This window comes from Indicator indicator, chromosome 26, assembly GCF_027791375.1.
Source record: "Indicator indicator isolate 239-I01 chromosome 26, UM_Iind_1.1, whole genome shotgun sequence".
NCBI lineage: Eukaryota > Metazoa > Chordata > Aves > Piciformes > Indicatoridae > Indicator > Indicator indicator.
In genome coordinates this window covers 15,035,250-15,054,866 of record NC_072035.1, presented here as the reverse complement: position 1 = coordinate 15,054,866, position 19,617 = coordinate 15,035,250, and the positions used below count along the sequence as shown (strand labels likewise).

The 19,617-nt window shown below is 55.5% G+C and overlaps 1 protein-coding gene across 1 annotated transcript in view; it reads left to right on the top strand.

Moving 5' to 3' along the window:
* The window catches only part of POLE (DNA polymerase epsilon, catalytic subunit), a 44,233-nt gene that overhangs the window by 10,649 nt on the left and 13,967 nt on the right, over window positions 1-19,617 (top strand). Inside the window, exons 13-29 of the mRNA XM_054392582.1 lie at window positions 72-185; window positions 850-984; window positions 3,889-3,996; window positions 4,829-4,957; window positions 5,757-5,859; window positions 6,560-6,706; window positions 7,332-7,477; window positions 8,894-9,042; window positions 11,170-11,262; window positions 11,731-11,875; window positions 12,354-12,511; window positions 13,411-13,606; window positions 15,152-15,366; window positions 16,167-16,269; window positions 17,058-17,138; window positions 17,698-17,820; window positions 17,909-18,127. Of these exons, the coding sequence (XP_054248557.1) occupies window positions 72-185; window positions 850-984; window positions 3,889-3,996; window positions 4,829-4,957; window positions 5,757-5,859; window positions 6,560-6,706; window positions 7,332-7,477; window positions 8,894-9,042; window positions 11,170-11,262; window positions 11,731-11,875; window positions 12,354-12,511; window positions 13,411-13,606; window positions 15,152-15,366; window positions 16,167-16,269; window positions 17,058-17,138; window positions 17,698-17,820; window positions 17,909-18,127 (2,364 nt within the window). The remainder of the gene's footprint in view (window positions 1-71; window positions 186-849; window positions 985-3,888; window positions 3,997-4,828; window positions 4,958-5,756; window positions 5,860-6,559; window positions 6,707-7,331; window positions 7,478-8,893; window positions 9,043-11,169; window positions 11,263-11,730; window positions 11,876-12,353; window positions 12,512-13,410; window positions 13,607-15,151; window positions 15,367-16,166; window positions 16,270-17,057; window positions 17,139-17,697; window positions 17,821-17,908; window positions 18,128-19,617) is intronic.

Here is a 19,617-nt window from a genome sequence, read left to right as displayed (position 1 = left end):
GAGGGAGGTTCTTGAGCTGCTTTGCCACATGTGGTTGGGATTAATTTGCCTCTTCCCCTTTTCCCTTCTAGACCCTGGCCACCTACTCGGTGTCGGATGCCGTCGCTACCTACTACCTGTACATGAAGTATGTGCACCCCTTCATCTTTGCCTTGTGCACCATCATCCCCATGGAGCCTGATGAGGTGAGTGTCCTCCCCAGGGTATGTGTCTGGGGGGGGGTTGGGAAATATATCTGAATTTGCGCGGGGGTCACATAACAAGTGCGTGTGAAAACTTTAACGGTTAATGTGGGGGGGGCGTGGGGGTCTATATCTATCTGATCAGGATAATGTAATTAGAAAAAAGAGGGGAATGGGATGGTAATAATATATATTATGATGTTGATATATGAAAATGATGAACACTACAAAAGGGCGTGGAAATACTCTAATGGGATGTATAGAAGGATAATAAGAAAGGAGTAAAGGGTGGAAAGAGAGACATCCTAATGATAGTGTGTTGGTATGAAATTATGAATTTAGGTTATGAGTAATTGGAGTTTGTGGAGGATTGAAAAAGGGGAATGATAGAAGGTATCTCTGGAGGTCTCTTGGGGGTGAGACAGGGAGAAATATCTATATATCTGGTAAAAGGATTATAGGGGTTGAATGTGTTATGGAGGGGGTGGGGGGAGGGGGGGGGGGATGTAGGAGGGAAGTAGAACACAAGGAGGGTATATGAAATGGGATGAAGGGGGTAAAGAAAGAAGATGGGATATGGAGGTTATAAGGGGTAGTGTGTGTGGATATGGCTCGTGGAGGGCGCAGGCCGATATCATGACCACACACCTTTACTTCCCAAACAAAGCAAGAACACAGTAGGAGAGGGAACAAGCTGACAGAAGATGGCCACCTGCTGGACTCGGAGACCTACGTGGGAGGCCACGTGGAGGCCCTGGAGTCTGGGGTCTTCCGCAGTGACATCCCCTGCCGCTTCAAAATGGTGAGGGGCCCCCAGCCAAGCCCTGTCCCTCTGGAGGCTGGTGGAGAGGTGAAACCCTCCACTTGTGTTAACACCTCCTTCTGTGTTCCTGCGGGGCTTGGCCAGCACCTGTTGTAACTCTGGGGGGACCTTGAGCGCACGGAGCGGCGTGGAGCTGCTATGGGAAGGGGTGGGAGAAGGCCTCCACATAGCCATCTGTGCCTCTCTTGGGCAGCCAGGGATCATGTCTCACACACTGGAAGCAGCCAGGCCTTGGTGATGAGAAGAGAGCGTGGTCAAGTGAGGCTTTGGGTGTGGTTTTCAGCCAGTGGTTCTTGGCAGATCTCTTCTCTGTCCCTTGGTCTCCCATCCAAAGGAAGCTGCTTCTGAGCCCCTTCCCAGGCACTTTTAAGCTTTTTCTGCTTTGTGCTGTTATCTCCAGCACTTCCCCTTGTCCTCCTTCACTCTGTTCTGGGCTCATGGACCCTTAAGTTTCTGGAGGCAACTTCACTGTCTGCCCAGATAGCTCCTAATGGGGAACATTTTCACAGCTTCAAAGAGTGCATTGGGTTGGAAGGGACCCTCCAAGGGCATCCTGTCCAACCCCCCTGCAGGCAGCAGGGACACCTCCAGCTAGAGCAGGCTGCACAGGGACACAGCAAGGCTGAGCTTGGATGTCTCCAGGGATGGGGCCTCAAGCACAGCCCTGGGCAGCCTGTTCCAGTGTCTCCCCAGCCTCACTGTGCACAACTTCCTCCTCATGATCAACCTCAATCTGCCCTGCTCCAGTTCCAATCCATTGCCTCTCCTCCTATCCCCACAGCCCCTTCTGAACAGTCCCTCCCCAGCCTTCCTGGAGGTCCCCTTCAGATCTTGAAATGCAGCTCTGAGGTCTCCCTGGAGCCTTCTCCTCTCCAGCCTGAACAGCCCCAACTCTCCCAGCCTGTCCCCACAGCAGAGGTTCTGCAGCCCTCTGATCATCTGTGTGGCCTCCTCTGGACCCTCTCCATCAGGTCCATGTCTCTCTGCTGTTGGGGGTCCCACAGCTGGACACAGCCCTGCAGGTGAGGTCTCAGCAGAGCAGAGCAGAGGGGCAGGATCTCCTCTCTCCAGCTCTGGCCATGCTGCTTTGGATGCAGCCCAGGCTGCCATTGGCCTTCTGGGCTGCCAGTGCCCATTGCTGGCTCCTGTCCAGCTTCTCCCCCACCAGCACCCCCAAGTCTTTCCCTGCAGGGCTGCTCTCCATCTCATCACCCCCAGCCTGGATTGATATTGAGGGTTGCCCTGACCCAGGTGTGGGACCTTGCACTTGGCTTTAATGAACCTCCTGAGGTTCTCCTCAGCCACCTCTGCAGCCTGCCCAGGTCCCTCTGGATGGCCTCACCCTGTCCTTCAGCCTTATCACCCACACCACTCAGCTTGCTGTCATCTGCGGACTTGCTGAGAGTGCCTCAGACTCACTGCCTGTGTCACTGATGTTGGCACCATCTAGTGGATGTGGATATCCTCTAGGGTAAGGCCTTTGGCAGGGTCTCCCACAACATCCTCCTGTCTAAATTGGAGAGAGGTGGATTTGATGGGTGGACTGTTTGCTGGATAAGGAAGTGGTTGGATGGTGAAATCCAGAGGGTCAGTGACTCAATGTCTAGGTGGAGATCAGTGACAAGTTGTGTCCCTCAGGAACCCATACTAGGACCAGTGCTGTTCAGTATCTTTATCAGGGACACAGACTGGGAAAATCAAGTGCAGCCTCAGCTGCACCAAGCTGAGTGGTGCAGTTGACATCCCTGACTTGGGGATTCCTTCCAGAGGGACCTGGATAAGCTTGAGGAGCAGACCCATCTAAACCTCATGAGGTTCAGTAAAGCTAAGTGCAAGGTCCTGCACCTGGGTATAGGCACTTGGCAGTGTCAGTCCAGGCTGGAGAGCAGTCCTGTGGAGGACCTGAGATGCAGGGGAGTGTAAAGCTGGAGATGAGCCAGCACTGAGTACTGCCAGCCCAGCTCCAGCCTGTCCTGGGCTGATCCCCAGCAGTGTGGGCAGCAGGGGCAGGGAGGGGATTCTGCCCCTCTGCTGTGCTCTGCTGACACCCCTCCTGCAGTGCTGGGGCCTGCTCTGGAGTCCTCAGCACAGACAGGGATCTATTGGAGCAGGGCCAGAGGAGGCCACAGCAATGGAAGCCCTCTGCTGTAAAGCCAGGCTGAGAGAGTTGGGCTGGTTCAGCCTGGAGAAGAGAAGGCTCCAGGGAGACCTTCTGGTGGCCTTTCAGTGCTGAAAGGGCTGCTCAGAAAGCTGGGGACAGACTTCTGATCAGGGCCTGTTGTGCCAGGCCAAGGGGTGATGGTTTGAAACTGAAAGAAGGAGACTCGTAGTGGAGAGAAGGGAGAAATGTTCGACACTGAGGGTGGGGAGAGCCTGTTCCAGGCTGCCCAGAGAGGTGGGAGATGCTCTGTGCCTGGAACCATTGCAGGTGAGGTTGGTTGTAGCTCTGAGCAACCTGCTCTGTTTGGGGATGTCCCTGCTGACTGCAGGGAGGGGGTTGGAACTTGATGATCTTGTAAGGTCCTTTCCAAATCAAACCTTCCTGTGAGTGATCATGGGAGAGCACAGCCTGGCTGTACAAAAGGACCTGGCCCAGCTCTGACTCTTGCACCCAGCCTGTGAACACCACCAGGCACAGATGCAGCCAAGCTGCTCATTTGTTGCCCCCTGGCCCTTCCCCTTCTTGCTCATCTTGGGGGTGTTTTAGGGTTTGTTTTTGGTTTTGTTTTATTCTTGCCCTGGTAGCAGTGGTCTAGACCCTGCCTGTGCCTCCATCTGCTGCCCTAAGCTGCAGTGCTGTGCTTGGAGCTCCCCAGGGCAGGCAGGGACCTGGGGCTGAGGACAGCTGCCCATGGCCTCAGTGCTGTCCACCTGGCCTTGCAGAATCCTGCTGCCTTCGACTTTCTGGTGCAGCATGTGGAGAAGACCCTGCGCCACGCCATCGAGGAGGAGGAAGGGCTGCCCTTGGACCAAGTCACCAACTTCCAGGAGGTTTGTCACCTGTGGCATGCAGGGCTGAGCTGCCAGGCTGCAGTGCATGGCTGAGGTCATTTTGTGTTCCATGGAGAGGTCAGGAAGCTCATCTCTGGTCACCTGCTGAGCTGCAAGGCTGCAGTGCATGGCTGAGGTCATTTTATGCTCCATGGAGAGGTCAGGAAGGTCACCTGCAGAGCTGATGGTGGTGAGGGATGTTCCAACAGCCACTGCCTCCAGCAGCTGCAGCCAGGACTGCCCTCCCCTCCCCCTGTGCCCCCCTCCCCCAGCCCAGCCACTGGATGGATCCCATCCCAGGGACCTGGGATCTCTGTCCCAGCTGAGGGACACAGCTGCTGCTTTCCCATTTGCAGGTTCAACCAGGAGCAAATCTCACGGAGCTGGGAAGGGATCTAGGGAGAATACAGGACCCTTAGATCCCCCAAATCCTCCTGTTTCTCTTGTCCCCTGCTTATTACCAGCCACAAGTTGCAGCCCAACTCCAAAGCTGAGGCTGGAGTTTTGGCATAACCAGGGACTGAGGACTTCTGGGACATTGTCTCAGTAACTCATTTGCATTAAGAGGTCCTTGATGAGTTACCTTTAGAAATTAGCTGCTTTCACCTTCCACTTCCCCCAGAGGTAAAGCCTAACCTGGAGGTCCAAAAGCAAAGCCAGACCCCTGCAGGGACCCTGACCCCTGATGCTGCTGCTCCCTTGGGGCTTTAAATCCTTCCCCAGAGCCAGTGGCAGGTGTCCCTGAGCAGGAGCTGAAGGACTAAATTCACCAAGTGTTTGACTGATGAACTCCTTCCTGTTGGGAATTTCACTTCTTTTGGTCTCACCACAGGTCTGTGAGGAAATCAAGGGCAAACTGAACTCCCTGAAGGATGTTCCCAACAGAATTGAGTGTCCCCTTATCTACCATCTAGATGTGGGGGCCATGTACCCCAACATCATCCTGACCAACAGGTTGCAGGTGGGTAACATCAGCCTCATCAATCCTAATCCCTCTCTCAGATGACCTGGGTGGTCCCTCTGGATCCTCTTAACAGCAAGGGCTGAACTTTCTTCTCAGGGCAGGCAGATAGGGCTGGGGTGTAAAGTCTGATTGAGCTGCCATGGATGCCAGGTCAGAAAGTCTGAGCTCCAGGGCTATCTAGGACTGTCCCCAAACCAGCAGCTATTGGGTTTGGATGCTTTGTGTTCTAGCAGGGCTCTGGAGAGTACTCGTTGAGAACCATCTCTGATGATGGACACACAGATGATCCAAGGGCTGGAGCACCTCTGCTGTGAGGCTGAGGGAGCTGGGGGTGTTCAGCCTGGAGAAGGGAAGACTCCAGGGGGACCTTAGAGCTGCCTTCCAATAGCTGAAAGGATCCTGCAGGAAGGCTGCAGAGGGAATTTTCCTAAGGGTGTCTAGAGACAGGCCAAGGGGGAATGGTTTGAAGCTGAGGGAGAGCAGGGTTAGACTGGAGCTGAGGAAGAAGTTCTTCAGTCTGAGGGTGGTGAGACTCTGGAATGGGTTGCCCAGGGCTTGTGGCTGGCTCCTCCCTGAGGGTATTCAAGGCCAGGTTAGATGAGGCCTTGAGCATCCAAGTCTAGTTCAGAGGTGTCCCTGCCCATGGCAGGGGGGTTGGGGTAGATGATCTCTGAGGTCCCTTCCAAACTAAGCCACTGTGATGTTTACACCTACACTCTTCTGCCACTCAGTGCCTGTTCTGGCATGAGTTGCCTTTTGGAGAGCTAACCCCTCTGTGTCTCTTACTTGTGTCCAGCCCTCAGCCATGGTGGATGAGGCCACATGTGCTGCCTGTGACTTCAACAAGCCAGGTGCCAACTGCCAGCGCCGGATGACTTGGCAGTGGAGAGGAGAGTTCAGTGAGTACAGGAAGGGCCTCTGCAGTCCTGCTGCCAGAGGTGGAAACCAATCATCCTGGCTTGGGTTAGAAACAGGGAGGGCAGCAGGGACAGGAGGTGACCATCCCCCTGTGCTCAGCACTGCTGAGGCCACACCTGAGGGTTGTGCTCAGCTCTGGGTCCCTCACTGCAGGAAGGACATGGAGGGGCTGGAGCCTGTCCAGAGAAGGGCAAGGAGGCTGGAGAAGGGCCTGGAGCCCACAAGGAGGGGCTGAGGGAGCTGGGGGTGTGGAAGCTGGAGAAGAGAAGGCTGAGGGGAGACCTCCAGCTCCCTGAAGGGAGGTTGGAGTAAGGAGGGGGCAACCTCTGCTCCTTGGGGGCAAGGAACAGGCCGAGAGGCAGTGGTTGCAAACTGCAGCAGGGGAGGCTCAGGCTGGAGCTCAGGAACTCTTTCTGCCCTGGAAGGCTTCTCCAAGCTTGGCAGAGGCTGCCCAGGGCAGTGCTGCAGTGCCCATCCCTGGAGGGGTTCCAGCAGCTGTGGAGCTGGTGCTGAGGGCCATGGCTCAGTGGTGCCCCTGCAGTGCTGGGTGAGGGTTGGACTGGATGAACTTGGGGGAGACTGGGGGGCGGGGGGGGGGTTCTTCCAAAGAAAGCTGTGCTGTGATTCTGTGAATTTCTGCTTTTGCCCTGTGTGACTGGTGGCTGCCCTCCTCCTCCTCAGTGCCTGCCAGCCGCAGTGAGTTCCACCGCATCCAGCAGCAGCTGGAGACAGAGAAGTTCCCTCCGCTGTCCCCCGAGGGAGCTCCCCGCGCCTTTCATGAGCTGTCCCGGGAGGAGCAGGCCAAGTATGAGAAAAAGAGGCTGGCAGGTAAAGAAAAAAAAAAAAACCCAAACAAAACACCCTCAACATCACCATCTGGAGCAGTGCTGAGTAACCTGACCATTAATTGTTTTTCCTGGGGATAGTTCAGCCCCAGGGCTGCTCTCTGCAAACCTTCAGCAGGTCCCCAAGCAGGCTCCTGAGTGCACCCCCAAAGAGGGGCCAGGCAGTGGTGGCTGGGGCAGGGCTTCTCTTTGTGTCTGTTGAGATCCAGACACAAATTTTGGAAGGCTGCTAATTAAAGCTTGTTAATGAAAGGGCAACAGAACATTGTCCCAGCCTCTGGAGTGAGGGGGCAGCAGAACCTCTCTGCTGGCTGGGGGGCGGAGCAGTGGTTTGTGGTTTGTGGATGGGCATTGCAGTGCGTTCACTAATGGAAATGTTCAAGGTCAGACTTGCTGTGTCCCTGGGCAGCCTGCTCTGGTTGGAGGTGTCCCTGCTGCCTGCAGGGGGCTTGGCCAAGATGCCCTTGCAGGGTCCCTCCCAACCCGATGCCCTCTGTGGCTCTGCGCCTGATGCTTAGCTGTCTCCCTGTCTGTGCTGTGCCCCATTCCTCTGCCCATGGCAGGGCATCCATCTGTGAGGAGTTGCCTCTGCTTCTCCCTCTGATCAGATTACTGCCGCAAGGCCTACAAGAAGATCCATGTCACCAAGGTGGAGGAAAGGGTCACCACCATCTGCCAGAGGGAGAACTCCTTCTACGTGGACACCGTGCGAGCCTTCCGCGACCGCCGCTACGAGTTCAAGGGGCTGCACAAGGTACCCAGCTCCGCTTCTGCGGCCAACCACAGCAGGACAGGTTGGCCACCTCCCATCTCTCCCCTGAAAACCTCAGCTCTAGAGGCTTGGTGGAAGAGATCTGGTGCCTTTGGGCACCGGAAGGAGGTGCTGGAGTTCCTGATGAGGAGGCAGTGAGCAGCTGCAGCTTGCAGCGCCTCCTGCTGTGGCATTTCCCTACTCTGGTGACCACAGGCTCACAGGATGTTAGGGGTTGGAAGGGACCTCAGGAGATCATTGAGTCCAACCCCCCTGCCAGAGCAGGACCATAGAATCCAGCACAGGTCACACAGGAATGCATCCAGATGGGGCTGGAAAGTCTCCACAGAAGGAGACTCCACAACCCCTCTGGGGAACCTGTTCCAGTGCTCTGGGAGCCTCCCAGGGAAGAAGTTCCTCCTCCTGTTGAGGTGGAACCTCCTGTGCTGCACTTTCTCTCCATTGCCCCTTGTCCTATCCCAGGGGGCAAGTGAGCAGAGCCTGGCCCCTGCCTCTTGCCCCCCAGCCCTCAGCTCTTTAGAAACATTTCTTCAATCTCCTCTCAGTCTTCTCTTCTCCAGACTAAGCAGCCCCAGGGCTCTCAGCCTCTCCTCACAGGGCAGTGCTTCCTGGCAGCCTTTATTGGACTCTCTGCAGCAGATCCCTGTCCCTCTTGAACTGGGGAGTACAAAACTGGATGCAATATTCCAGGTGTGGCCTCAGCAGAGCAGAGTGGGTGGGCAGGAGAACCTCACTCAATCTGCTGGACACACTCCAGTTGTTGGTGGAAACAAAGCTGCACCTCCAGCTGTCACTGGGTTTAGCAAATTCATAGATTCACGGAATGGTTTGGGTTGGAAGGCAGCTTAAAGGTCATCCTGTTCCAACTGTGTGAGGGCTGGAGAACCTCTGCTATGGGGACAGGCTGAGAGAGTTGGGGCTGTTCAGCCTGGAGAAGAGAAGGCTCCAGGGAGCCCTTAGGGCTGCCCCTAGAGCTGCCCTTAGAGCAGCCTTCCAGTACCTGAAAGGGCTACAGGAGAGCTGGGGAGGGACTTTTGACAAGGGCTGGGAGTGACAGGATGAGAGGCAATGGATTAAAGCTTGAAGAGGGCAGATTGAGACTGGAGATGAGGAAGAAATTCTAGTGAGGGTGGTGAGACACTGGAACAGGTTGCCCAGGGAGGTTGTGGCTGTTCCCTCCCTGGAGGTGTTCAAGGCCAGGCTGGATGAAGCAGCCTGGTGTAGTGGGAGGTGCCCCTGCCCGTGACAGGGTGGGGGTTGGAACTGGATGCTATTTAAGGTCCCAACCCATTCTGTGAAGCTTTGGCAAAGATGCTGTACTGGGACTGAGGGCGAAATCCACTGAGTCCCACCAGCAGTGAGTCCTGGGATGGCCCTGAGCCTGCCTGTGGCTTCCAGGTGTGGAAGAAGAAGCTGTCCACGGCAGTGGAGAGCGGAGATGCCGCGGAAGTGAAGCGCTGCAAGAACATGGAGGTCCTGTACGAGTCCCTGCAGCTGGCCCACAAGTGCATCCTCAACTCCTTCTATGGATACGTCATGCGGAAGGGGTGAGCGTCCCTCCCTGGGCTGCTCTGGAGGGCACCCTTGCCAGCTGAGGTTACCCCTAGGGGAAGCTGTCACTTGTTTCACCTGCTTCTGATGTCAGGGATTGGGAAGGGACCTCCAGAGATCACTCAGTCCAACCCCCTGCTGCCCCCTGCATTGCCAGAGGAGGGTCACACAGAGCAAGTCACACAGTAATGCACCCAGGTGGGTCACAGTATCACAGGATGTTAGGGGCTAGAAGGGACCTCCAGAGATCATCAGATGCAACCCCCGTTGCCAGAACAGGATCACTTAGGATAGTCCACACAGGAATACATCCAGGTGGGTTTGGAAAGTCTCCAGAGAAGGAGACTCCACAACCCCCCTGGGCAGCCTGTTCCAGTGCTCTGTCACCCTCACTGTAAAGAAGTTTCTCCTCACGTTGAGGTGAAATCTCCTATGTTCTAATTTGAACCTCTTGTTCCTTGTCTTATCCTGTGAACTACCAAAAAGAGCCTGGCCCCCTCCCCTTGCCCCCCACCCTTCAGCTATTGATAGACATTGATCAGATCCCTCTCAGTCTTCTCTTCTCCACACTAAACAGCCCCAGGGCTCTCAGGCTCTCTTCACAGGGGAGATGCTCAAGTCCCCTAAGCATCCTCCTGGCTCTCTGTTGGACTCTCTCCAGCAGGTCTCTGTCTCTCTTGAACTGGGGAGCCCCAAACTGGACACAGGATTGCAGCTGTGGTCTCAGCAGGGCAGAGTAGAGAGGGAGAAGAACTTCCCTAGCCCTGCTGGCCACATCTTGCTTGATGCATCCCAGAATCCCATTGACTCTCTTGGCCCCAAGGGCACATTGCTGTCCCATGCAGAACTTGCTGTCCACCAGCACTCCAAAGTCTTTCTTTGTGGAGCTGCTTTCCAGCAGGGCAGCCTCTAACCTGTCCTGCTGCCTGCTGTTATTCCTCCCCAGATGCAGGACCCTGCACTTGTCCCTACTGAACTCCTTGAGGTTTGCCTGCACCCAGCTCTCAGCCTGTCCAGGTCACGTTGGATGGCAGCACAGCCTGAGGGGTGTCAGCCAACCCCCCCAGTTTTGTATCATCAGGAACTTCCTGAGGGTACTCTCAGTGCCCTCATCCGGATTGTTGTTAAAGATATTGAACAAAACTGGACCCAGTACTGATCCCTGGGGGACACCACTTGCCACAGGCCTCCAAGTTGACTCTGTGCCATTGATGACAACCCTCTGAACTCTGGAGGATCTCTCCACAAAGGGAGATTCCACAATCTCTCTGGTCAGCCTGCTTCAGGCCTCCAGCACCCTCACACCAAACAAGACTCTCCTCATAGTTGAAGTGGAACTTCCTGCGTCCCAGTTTCTCCCTGTTGTTCCTTGTCCTGTCACTGGGCACCACCACCCAGAGCCTGGCACCTGCATCCTGACACCCACCCCTCAGCTATTTATGGACATGGATCAGGTCCCCTCTCAGCCTTCTCCTCTCCATACTACACACCACCAGGCCTCTCAGTCTTGGTTCACAGCAGAGATGTTCCAGACCCTTCATCATCCTCTTAGCCTCCATTGTACTCTCTCCAGTAGATCCCTGTCCCTCTTGAACTGGGGAGTCCAGAATTGGACATGATACTCCAGATGTGGTCTAACTAGGGCTGAGTTAGAGGAGAACCTCCCTTGACGTGCTGGCCACACTCTTCTTAATGCACCCAGTTGGCCTTCTTGGCCCCGAGGGCACATTGCTGTCCCATGGAGAACATAGTATTAACCAGGGCTCCTAGGTCCTTCTCTGTGAATCATACAATCATAGAATGATTTGGGTTGGAAGGGACTTTCAAAGTTCAACCTGCTGCTGCTCTCCTCTTGCTTCTCCCAATGATTTCTCACCCTGGAGATTCCTGCCAGCCACGAAGTGTTGGCCACTGTGCCCATATCTCCATTGTGCTGGGCATAATTAAGGGCACTCCTGCCTGTCAGTGGGTTTCCAGCTTTTCTGAAACATCATAACTAGAACAAGGGGAACAGTCTGCTGAGGGCCACCACTGATGTATTTCTCACCCTTTTGGAGGTCCTTCTGCCATTTCCATAGCTGGCTTTGGGAGGGAGCATTTCAGGCTCTTGTCTCTGTCCCCAGGGCTCGGTGGTACTCCATGGAAATGGCTGGCATTGTGTGCTTCACGGGGGCAAACATCATCACCCAGGCCAGGGAGTTGATAGAGCAGATTGGGTGAGTATGTGCTGAGCTGGGGAGGAAAGGTCCTTCTGTAGCTGGGCTATGGGTGGGAGCACATCAGAGCCCTGAGCTGGCAGCAGCTCTTGTGGAGCCTTCAGGCTGCTGACACTGCTGTGGTTCTCCTGTGCTCTTGTGAGGGTCTGCAGTGCCGAAGGAACTGGAGTGGATGCACCAGGCTGGGTCTGCCTCCAGCATAGCATCACAGAATGGGTTGGGTTGGAAGGGACCTCCAAAGGTCATCCAGTCCAACCCCCTCTACAGTCAGCAGGGACATCCCCAACTAGCTCAGGTTGCCCAGAGCCCTGTTGAGCCTCACCTTGAATATCTCCAGGGATGGGGCCTCAACCACCTCCCTGGGCAACCTGTGCCAGTGTTCCACCACCCTCATGGTGAAGAGGGGGACACAGAGCTGATCCTCACCTATCATCCACTCTCCTCCTGACAGTGACCTTCCTTCCTTAGGAGACCCCTGGAGCTGGATACCGATGGGATTTGGTGTGTCCTCCCCAACAGCTTCCCAGAGAACTTTGTCATCAAGTCAACCAACGCCAAGAAGCCAAAGGTGACCATCTCCTACCCAGGTGCCATGCTGAACATCCTAGTGAAGGTGAGTCCTGCAGACACCTGGGCCAGCTCTGCAGTCTGGGCTGAAGGAGGTGAAGGACCAGCAGAGGAGGAGGAGGGGCTCTTTTCCACCTGTGCAGCGAGAGGGATGTTGGGGCTGGTGGCCCTGCTTGCTGCACAGAGCTGCTCTCTGCCTCTGAGTGTGGGGGGAGGCTCCAGAGCTGGTGTGTAAGAGGCCAGGGTTGGTGCATGCTCACCTCTGCAGGATGGGAGGCCAGACTAGAGCAAGGTCCAAACTCATCCTCTGCTGGCTCCAGCTTCTTTGTGACACAAGGCTGTCATGGTAGGGTGCAAAGCATTTTTCTTCTCAACAGGCAGGTCAGATGTTTTGATGATTCTTCTTTTTATTTTTGAGTCATAAATTGTGCTGTAGCTTTCAGAAGGGTGCTCAAGGAATGTCCCAAGGGGCATCTCCTGGTGTAACCAGCTGAGTGAAGCTGTTCTGGGACTGCATCTTGCAGGAAGGCTTCACAAATGATCAGTACCAGGAGCTGCAGGACCCAGCCTCCCTCAGCTACGTCACACGCTCGGAGAACAGCATCTTTTTTGAGGTAGATGGACCCTACCTCGCCATGATCCTTCCAGCTTCCAAGGAGGAAGGCAAGAAGCTGAAGAAAAGGTGAGATTTCAAGCTTGTGAGAGGATCACTTCCTCCAGGAAACAGTTTGAGGGTCTCTTTCTCCACCATGCACGTGGAGCATATTGGTCCTTGCCCCAGGAGCTGGCAGCATGCTTGATCGCCTGGCTTTATGCAGCAAGGTGGGCTTGGAACCCAGCCATGCACTCAGCTCCAGTGCCATACCATGGCACTAGATTACAGCATGGCAGGGGTTGGAAGGGACCTCCAGAGATCAGCCAGTCCATCCCCCCTGCCAGAGCAGGGTCACCCAGGGCAGGGCACACAGGAACACAACCAGCTGGGGTTGGAAAGGCTCCAGAGAAGGAGACTCCACAACCTCTCTGGGTACCTGCTCCAGGCCTCCACCACCCTCACAGGGACAAAGTTTTCCCTCCTGTTCCTGTGGTGCCTCCCCTGCTCCAGCTTGTCCCCACTGCCCCTTGGCCTGTCCTTGGCCATCCCTGAGCAGAGCCTGGCTCCATCTTCCCCACACTGCCCTGCACATCTTTACCAACAGCAATGAGGGCAGCCTTCAGGCTGCTCTGCTCCAAGCCCCAGCTCCCTCAGCCTGGCCTCACAGGGAGATGTTCTACTGCCTGCAGCACCTTTGTGGCTCTGGGCTGGACTCTGTCAAGCAGTTCCCTGAGGTCCTTCTTGAGCTGAGTGGCCCAGAACTGGATACAATATTCCAGATGTGACCTCACCAGGGCAGAGTAGAAGGGGAGGAGAAACTCTCCAACCTACTTACCACAGCCCTTCTAATCCAGCCCAGGATGATGCTCTTGGCCACAAGTGTGTCATTCATCACGCTGGATGGTGGCATGGGGAGAAACCCCCTGGCAGGAGGGGCACAGGCGTCCCTTGGCACAGGCCTCCTGTGCCCATGCAGTGTCTCCTAGGTACGCTGTGTTCAATGAGGATGGGTCCCTGGCTGAGCTGAAGGGCTTCGAGGTGAAGCGCCGTGGAGAGCTGCAGCTGGTGAAGATCTTCCAGTCCTCAGTGTTTGAAGCATTCCTGAAGGGTAGCACTCTGGAGGAGGTCTATGCTTCAGTGGCCAAGGTGGCTGACTACTGGCTGGATGTGCTCTACAGCAAGGTGAGTGCAAGCTTGCAGTGTCTCTGCTCCCAGGGTGGAGCTGGAAAAGGGTCAGAGCTGGTCAGGTGCTGTGGGGAGGGGGAAGTTCTGCACAGGGTAGCTGGGCCAGTGAGCATAGAATCACAGAATGGCTCAGTTTGGAAGGGACCTCAGAGCTTATCTGCTCCAGCCTCCCTGCCATGAACAGGGACACCTCCCACTAGCCCAGGCTGCTCAAGGCTTCATCCAACCTGGTTTTGAACACCCCCAGGGAGGAGGCAGCCACAGCCTCCCTGGGCAACCCGTTCCAGAGTCTCACTACCCTCAGACTGAAGAACTTCTTCCCAAGCTCCAGTCTAACCCTTCTCTCCCTCAGCTTCAAACTATTCCCCCTTGGCCTGTCTCTAGACACCCTCTGTAGCCTTCCTGCAGGCTCCCTTCAGCTATTGGGAGGCAGCTCTAAGGTGCCCCTGGAGCCTTCTCTTCTTCAGGCTGAACATCCCCAGCTCCCTCAGCCTGTGCTCATAGCAGAGGTGCTTCAGGCCTTTGTATTTCTGTTGCTTTGCTTCTCTGGGGTTGCTATTTAGCCTCCTACTGCAAAGGCTTTTCACCCAGCTGTAACTGTGTGTCCTGCTCCAGTCATCTTCTTCGTGGAGCTGGTCTGGTGTCCCCTCTGCCTGTGGACATTGGCTAAGAGCACTTCCTGAGGCAGAGGAGGGCAGAGCCATTTGCCTGCCAGTGTTTGGTGAGGAACACAAAGGTTCAGCTCTACAGCTTCTGGGGAGTGCTGAGAAAATGCAAGAAACTGGGAGGTGAAAGGAACAGAGGCACCTGGCTGGATTCTTTCTATGTTGCAGGGACCTTGTACAACATGTTCATGGCAATCCCAGCTGCTTTGTGTGCAGGGCAGCAGTACTGCCACAGCCCAGCTCAGCCTGGCGCTCTCCTTTCATAGCATAGAATCATAGAATTGTTAGGGTTGGAAGGGACCTCAAGGCTCAGCCAGTTCCAACCCTCCTACCATGGCCAGGGACACCTCACACCACAGCAGGTTGCTCACAGCCACATCCAGCCTGGCTGCAAAAGCCTCCAGGGATGAGGCTTCCACCACCTCCCTGAGCAACCTGTTCCAGTGTCTCACCACCCTCATGGGGAAGAATTTCTTCCTCACATCCAGTCTGAATCTACCCACTTCTAGTTTTGCTGCATTCCCCCCCGTCCCATCACTACCCCAAAAAGTCCTTCCCCAGCTCTCCTCTAGGTCCTCCTAAGATACTGGAAGGCCACAACAAGGTCTCCTCGGAGCCCTGTCCTCTCCAGACTGAACAACCCCAGCTCTCTCAATCTGTCTCTCTATGAGAGGAGCTCCAACCCTCTGATCCATCCTCATGGCCCTTCTCTGGATACGTTCAGTAGGGTCCTGTTGGCAGCTGCACCAGGGAGCAGTTCCCAGGCTCCTGGTGAGGATCCATAACAACTGGGCTCAGGTGCTCCCCATGTCTGCCAGCAGCAAGGTTTGGTCATGAGGTTATTGCTAGCTTTGGGTCCTTGTGTCCTCCCCTGCAGGCTGCCAACATGCCTGACACGGAGCTGTTTGAGCTGATCTCGGAGAACCGCTCCATGTCTCGCAAGCTGGAGGACTATGGGGAGCAGAAGTCCACCTCCATCAGCACGGCCAAGCGCCTGGCAGAGTTCCTGGGGGACCAGATGGTGAAGGATGCAGGGCTGAGCTGCAGGTTCATCATTTCCAAGAAACCAGAAGGGTCTCCTGTCACCGAGAGGTAACCCCACCTGGAGAGGTCAGACAAGGGTGGGGGGCAACCAAGAGGGGAAGGACAGGGCAGGGCAGCAGGAGATGGTGTGGTGTGGCCAAGGTATCCCCTGTCCCAAACCATGAGCAGGATGACAATGGGTAATGCACCTACAGCTGCTGTGTGGTGGCCTGGCAGGGCAGGGAGGAGAATGGCAGAATGGCTTAGGGTGGAAGGGACCTTGCAGATCATCTGCTGCAACCTCCCTGGACAAGATCTTCCTAAGCTCCAGTCTAACCCTGCTCTCCCTCAGCTTCAAACCATTCCCCCTTGGCCTGTCTCCAGACACTCTTAGGAAAAGTTCCTCTGCAGCCTTCCTGCAGGATCCCTCAGCTATTGGAAGGCAGCTCTAACGTCCCCCCAGAGTCTGCTCTTCTCCAGGCTGAACACCCCCAGCTCCCTTAGCCTGTCCTCATAGGAGAGGTGCTCCAGCCCTTGGATCATCTTTGTGGCCTCCTCTGGACTCACTCCACAGCTCTGTGTCCTTCTCATGCTGGAGACACCAGAACTGGAGGCAGGATTGGAGGTGGGGTCTCAGCAAAGCAGAGTCAAGGGGCAGAATCCCCTCTCCTGCCTTGCTGTCCACACTCCTCTGGCTGCAGTCCAGCACACAGCTCCCTGCTGGGCTGCAGGAGAGCACTGCCGGCTCCTGGGGAGCTTCTCTGCAACCAAAAAGAAGTCTGGGGGATCACTGCAGGCTGAGAGAGGGGGTTGTGTGCTGCTGGGACCCCGCTCCAGGTGGGTGATGAATGCTTGCCTGCCTTCCCCAGGGCCATCCCCCTGGCCATCTTCCAAGCTGAGCCCAGCGTGCGCAAGCACTACCTGCGGAAGTGGCTCAAGAGTCCAACGCTGCAGGACTTCAACATCCGGGCGGTGAGTGGGGACCCCTGGCACAGGGGCTGGTCCCTGCAGAGCTGTGAGCTGGGCAGCACCTACCTCACAGAATTACAGCATGGTAGGGGGTTGGAAGTGAGCTCCAGACTTCAGTCAGTCCAACCCTCCTCCACCCCTGCCAGAGCAGGGTCACCCAGGGAAGGGCACAGAGGAGCACAGCCAGGTGGGGTTGGAAAGGCTCCAGAGAAGGAGACTCCACAACCTCTCTGGGCAGCCTGCTCCAGGCCTCCAGCACCCTCACACCAAATGAATTTCTCATGCTGAGGTGGAACTTCTGGTTCCAGCTTATCCCTGTTGGTCCTTATCCTATCACTGGGCACCACCAAGCAGAGCCTGGCCCCTTCATCCTGACACCCACCCCTCAGATATTCATAGACATGGATCAGGTCCCCTCTCAGCCTTTTCCCCTCCAGGCTAAGCAGCCCCAGAGCTCTCAGTCATGGTTCACAGCGGAGATGTTCCAGGCCTTTCATCATCCTCATAGCCTCTATTGGACTTCCTCCAGCAGCTCCCTGTCCCTCTTGAACTGGGGACTCCAAAACTGGACACAAAATTCCAGTTGTGATCTTACCAGGGCAGAGTAGAGGGGGAGGAGAACCTCCCTAGTCCTGCTGGAGACACTTGGCTTGCTGCACCCCAGGATGCCACTGGCCCTCATTCACTGTCGTGGCTTTTGCATTCACACAAAGCAGGCTGCTGGGGGTGCCCAGGTGACACCTGATCCTGAGCCTTCTGCTCAGCTCCCAACTGCTCTGCCCTCTTCACAGATTCTGGACTGGGACTATTACATCGAGAGGCTGGGCAGCACCATCCAGAAGATCATCACCATTCCTGCAGCCCTGCAGCAGGTACAGGGCAGTTGGGGGTGGGGGGCTGGAGGAGGGCTTTGGTCTGGGGGACTTGGTGTGATCTCAGAATCACAGAATGTTAGGGGCTGGAAGGGACCTCCAGAGATCATCCAGTCCAACCCCAATGCCAGAGCAGGATCACCTAGAACAGGTCACACAGGAACTCACCCAGGAGGGTCTTGAATACCTTCAGAAAGGGAGACTCCACAACCCCCCTGGGCAGCCTGTTCCAGTGTTCTGTCACCCTCACAGGGAAAGAATTCTTCCTCCTGTTTCCATGGAACTTCCTATGCCTCAACTTCCACCACTGCCCCTTGTGCTGGCATTGGGCATCACCCAGCAGAGCCTGGCTCCAGCCTCTTGGCACTCACCCTGCACATATTTATAAACATGAATGAGGTCACCCCTCAGGCTGCTCTGCTCCAGGCTAAAGAGCCTCAGGTCCCTCAGTCTCTCCTCATAAGGAAGATGTTCCCTTAATAATGGTCGGGGTGGGAGTGGGGAAGACGACTTCTTGTGTTCTGGGGGGTACTTGGTGTGATCTGGAGATGCTCTGCAGGTGAAGAACCCAGTGCCCCGGGTCCGTCACCCAGACTGGCTCCACAAGAAGCTCCTGGAGAAGAATGATGTCTACAAGCAGAAGAAGATCAGTGAGCTCTTCGCTTCAGAAGGCAAGATACAGGTAAAGAGGCTGAGAGGAAGGTGCTGGCAGTGCTGCCCCAGGCTGTTCGGCAGCCCACGTCCTCCTCCTGCCGTCCCTGCTCCCTCAGGTCCTTGCCAACCAACCTGCCCAGGGGACAGCCAGCTCACGGCTTGGTGACATTGAGGACTTTGGGGTTGCCAGGACCCTGCAGCCGCCAGTTCCCATTGCAAGCAAGCGGAAGAGAGTCCCTGTGGCAGAGGAAAGCAAGGAGGCGTCCCGGGACCAGGAGCTGTCCCAGTCCTGGCGAGAAATCCTGGGTTCACCTCCACCCCTGGGCACCACCAAGGTAGGTGAAGCAGAGAGGTGGTGGAAGCCTCATCCTTGGAGGTTTTTAAGGGCAGGCTGGATGTGGCTGTGAGCAACCTGATGTAGTGTGAGGTGTCCCTGCCCATGGCAGGGGGGTAGGAGCTGGCTGATCTTTGAGGTCCCTTCCAATCCTAACAATTCTATGATTCTATGACTGCTCAAGAGATACCATCCCTGGGGCTGTGCTCATCCAGCCAGGCAGCTGGTGCACATCTGGCAGTGTCCAGCTGTTTTCCTGCTGCAGGCAGGACACTGGTGTTGCCATGGGGCAGGAAAGGTAGCAGGTAGAACAAGCATGCATGCTCTCTACTCTGCCCTGGCGAGGCCACATCTGGAATTATTGTGTCCAATTCAGGCTCCTCAGTCCAAGAAAGACCTCAGGGAGCTGCTTGAGAGAGTGCAGCATAGAGCCACAAAAATGGAGTGGAACATCTGAACATCTTCCTTATGAGGAGAGACTGAGGGAGCTGGGGCTCTTCAGCTTGGAGAAGAGGAGACTTAAGGGATGACCTCATTCATGTTTATAAATATGTGCAGGGTGAATGTCAAGAAGCTGGAGCCAGGCTCTGCTGGGTGATACTCAATGACAGGACAAGGGGCAATGGGTGGAAGTTGAGGCATAGGACGTTCCATGGAAACAGGAGGAAGAATTCTTTCCCTGTGAGGGTGACAGAACACTGGAACAGGCTGTCCAGGGGGGTTGTGGAGTCTCCCTTTCTGAAGGTATTCAAGACCCTCCTGGATGAGTTCCTGTGTGACCAACAGGTGATGTAGGTGATCCTGCTCTGGCACTGGGGTTGGACTGGATGATCTCTGGAGGTCCCTTCCAGCCCCTAATGTTCTGTGATTCTGTGTGAATTACTAGAAGTAAGCTTCCTATAGCACTACCTGCTCAATATTGGCCCAACCAGACAATTCTTTAGACTACTCTGGGCAGTGAAACCCACCTGGTGCCACTTGCAGAGTGAAGTTGCTTTCCAGTGTGGTGAAAACTTCATGTCCCCCTTCACAGCCAGCACCAGCTGCAGCTGCTTTTCCAGATTCCTCTTTGCTGTGCAGAAGGCAGCAGAGCTGCTGGGACATTAGGAAAAGTTTAAAAGAAGAGAAGGCTCCGAGGTGACTTTCTTGTGGCTTTCCAGTATCTGAAGGGGGCTACAAGAAAGCTGGGGAAGGACTTTTTAGGGTGTTGGGTAGTGATAGGACCAGGGGGAATGGAGCAAAACTAGAAGTGGGGAGATTCAGATTGGATGTTAGAAAGAAATTCTTCCCCATGAGGGTGGTGAGAGACTGGCACAGGTTGCCCAGGGAGGTGGTGGAAAACTCATCCCTGGAGGTTTTTGCAGCCAGGCTGGATGTGGCTGTGAGCAACCTGCTGTAGTGTGAGGTGTCCCTGCCCATGGCAGGAGGGTTGGAACTGGATAATCCTTGAGGTCCCTTCCAACCCTGACAATTCTGTCACTCTGTGACCTG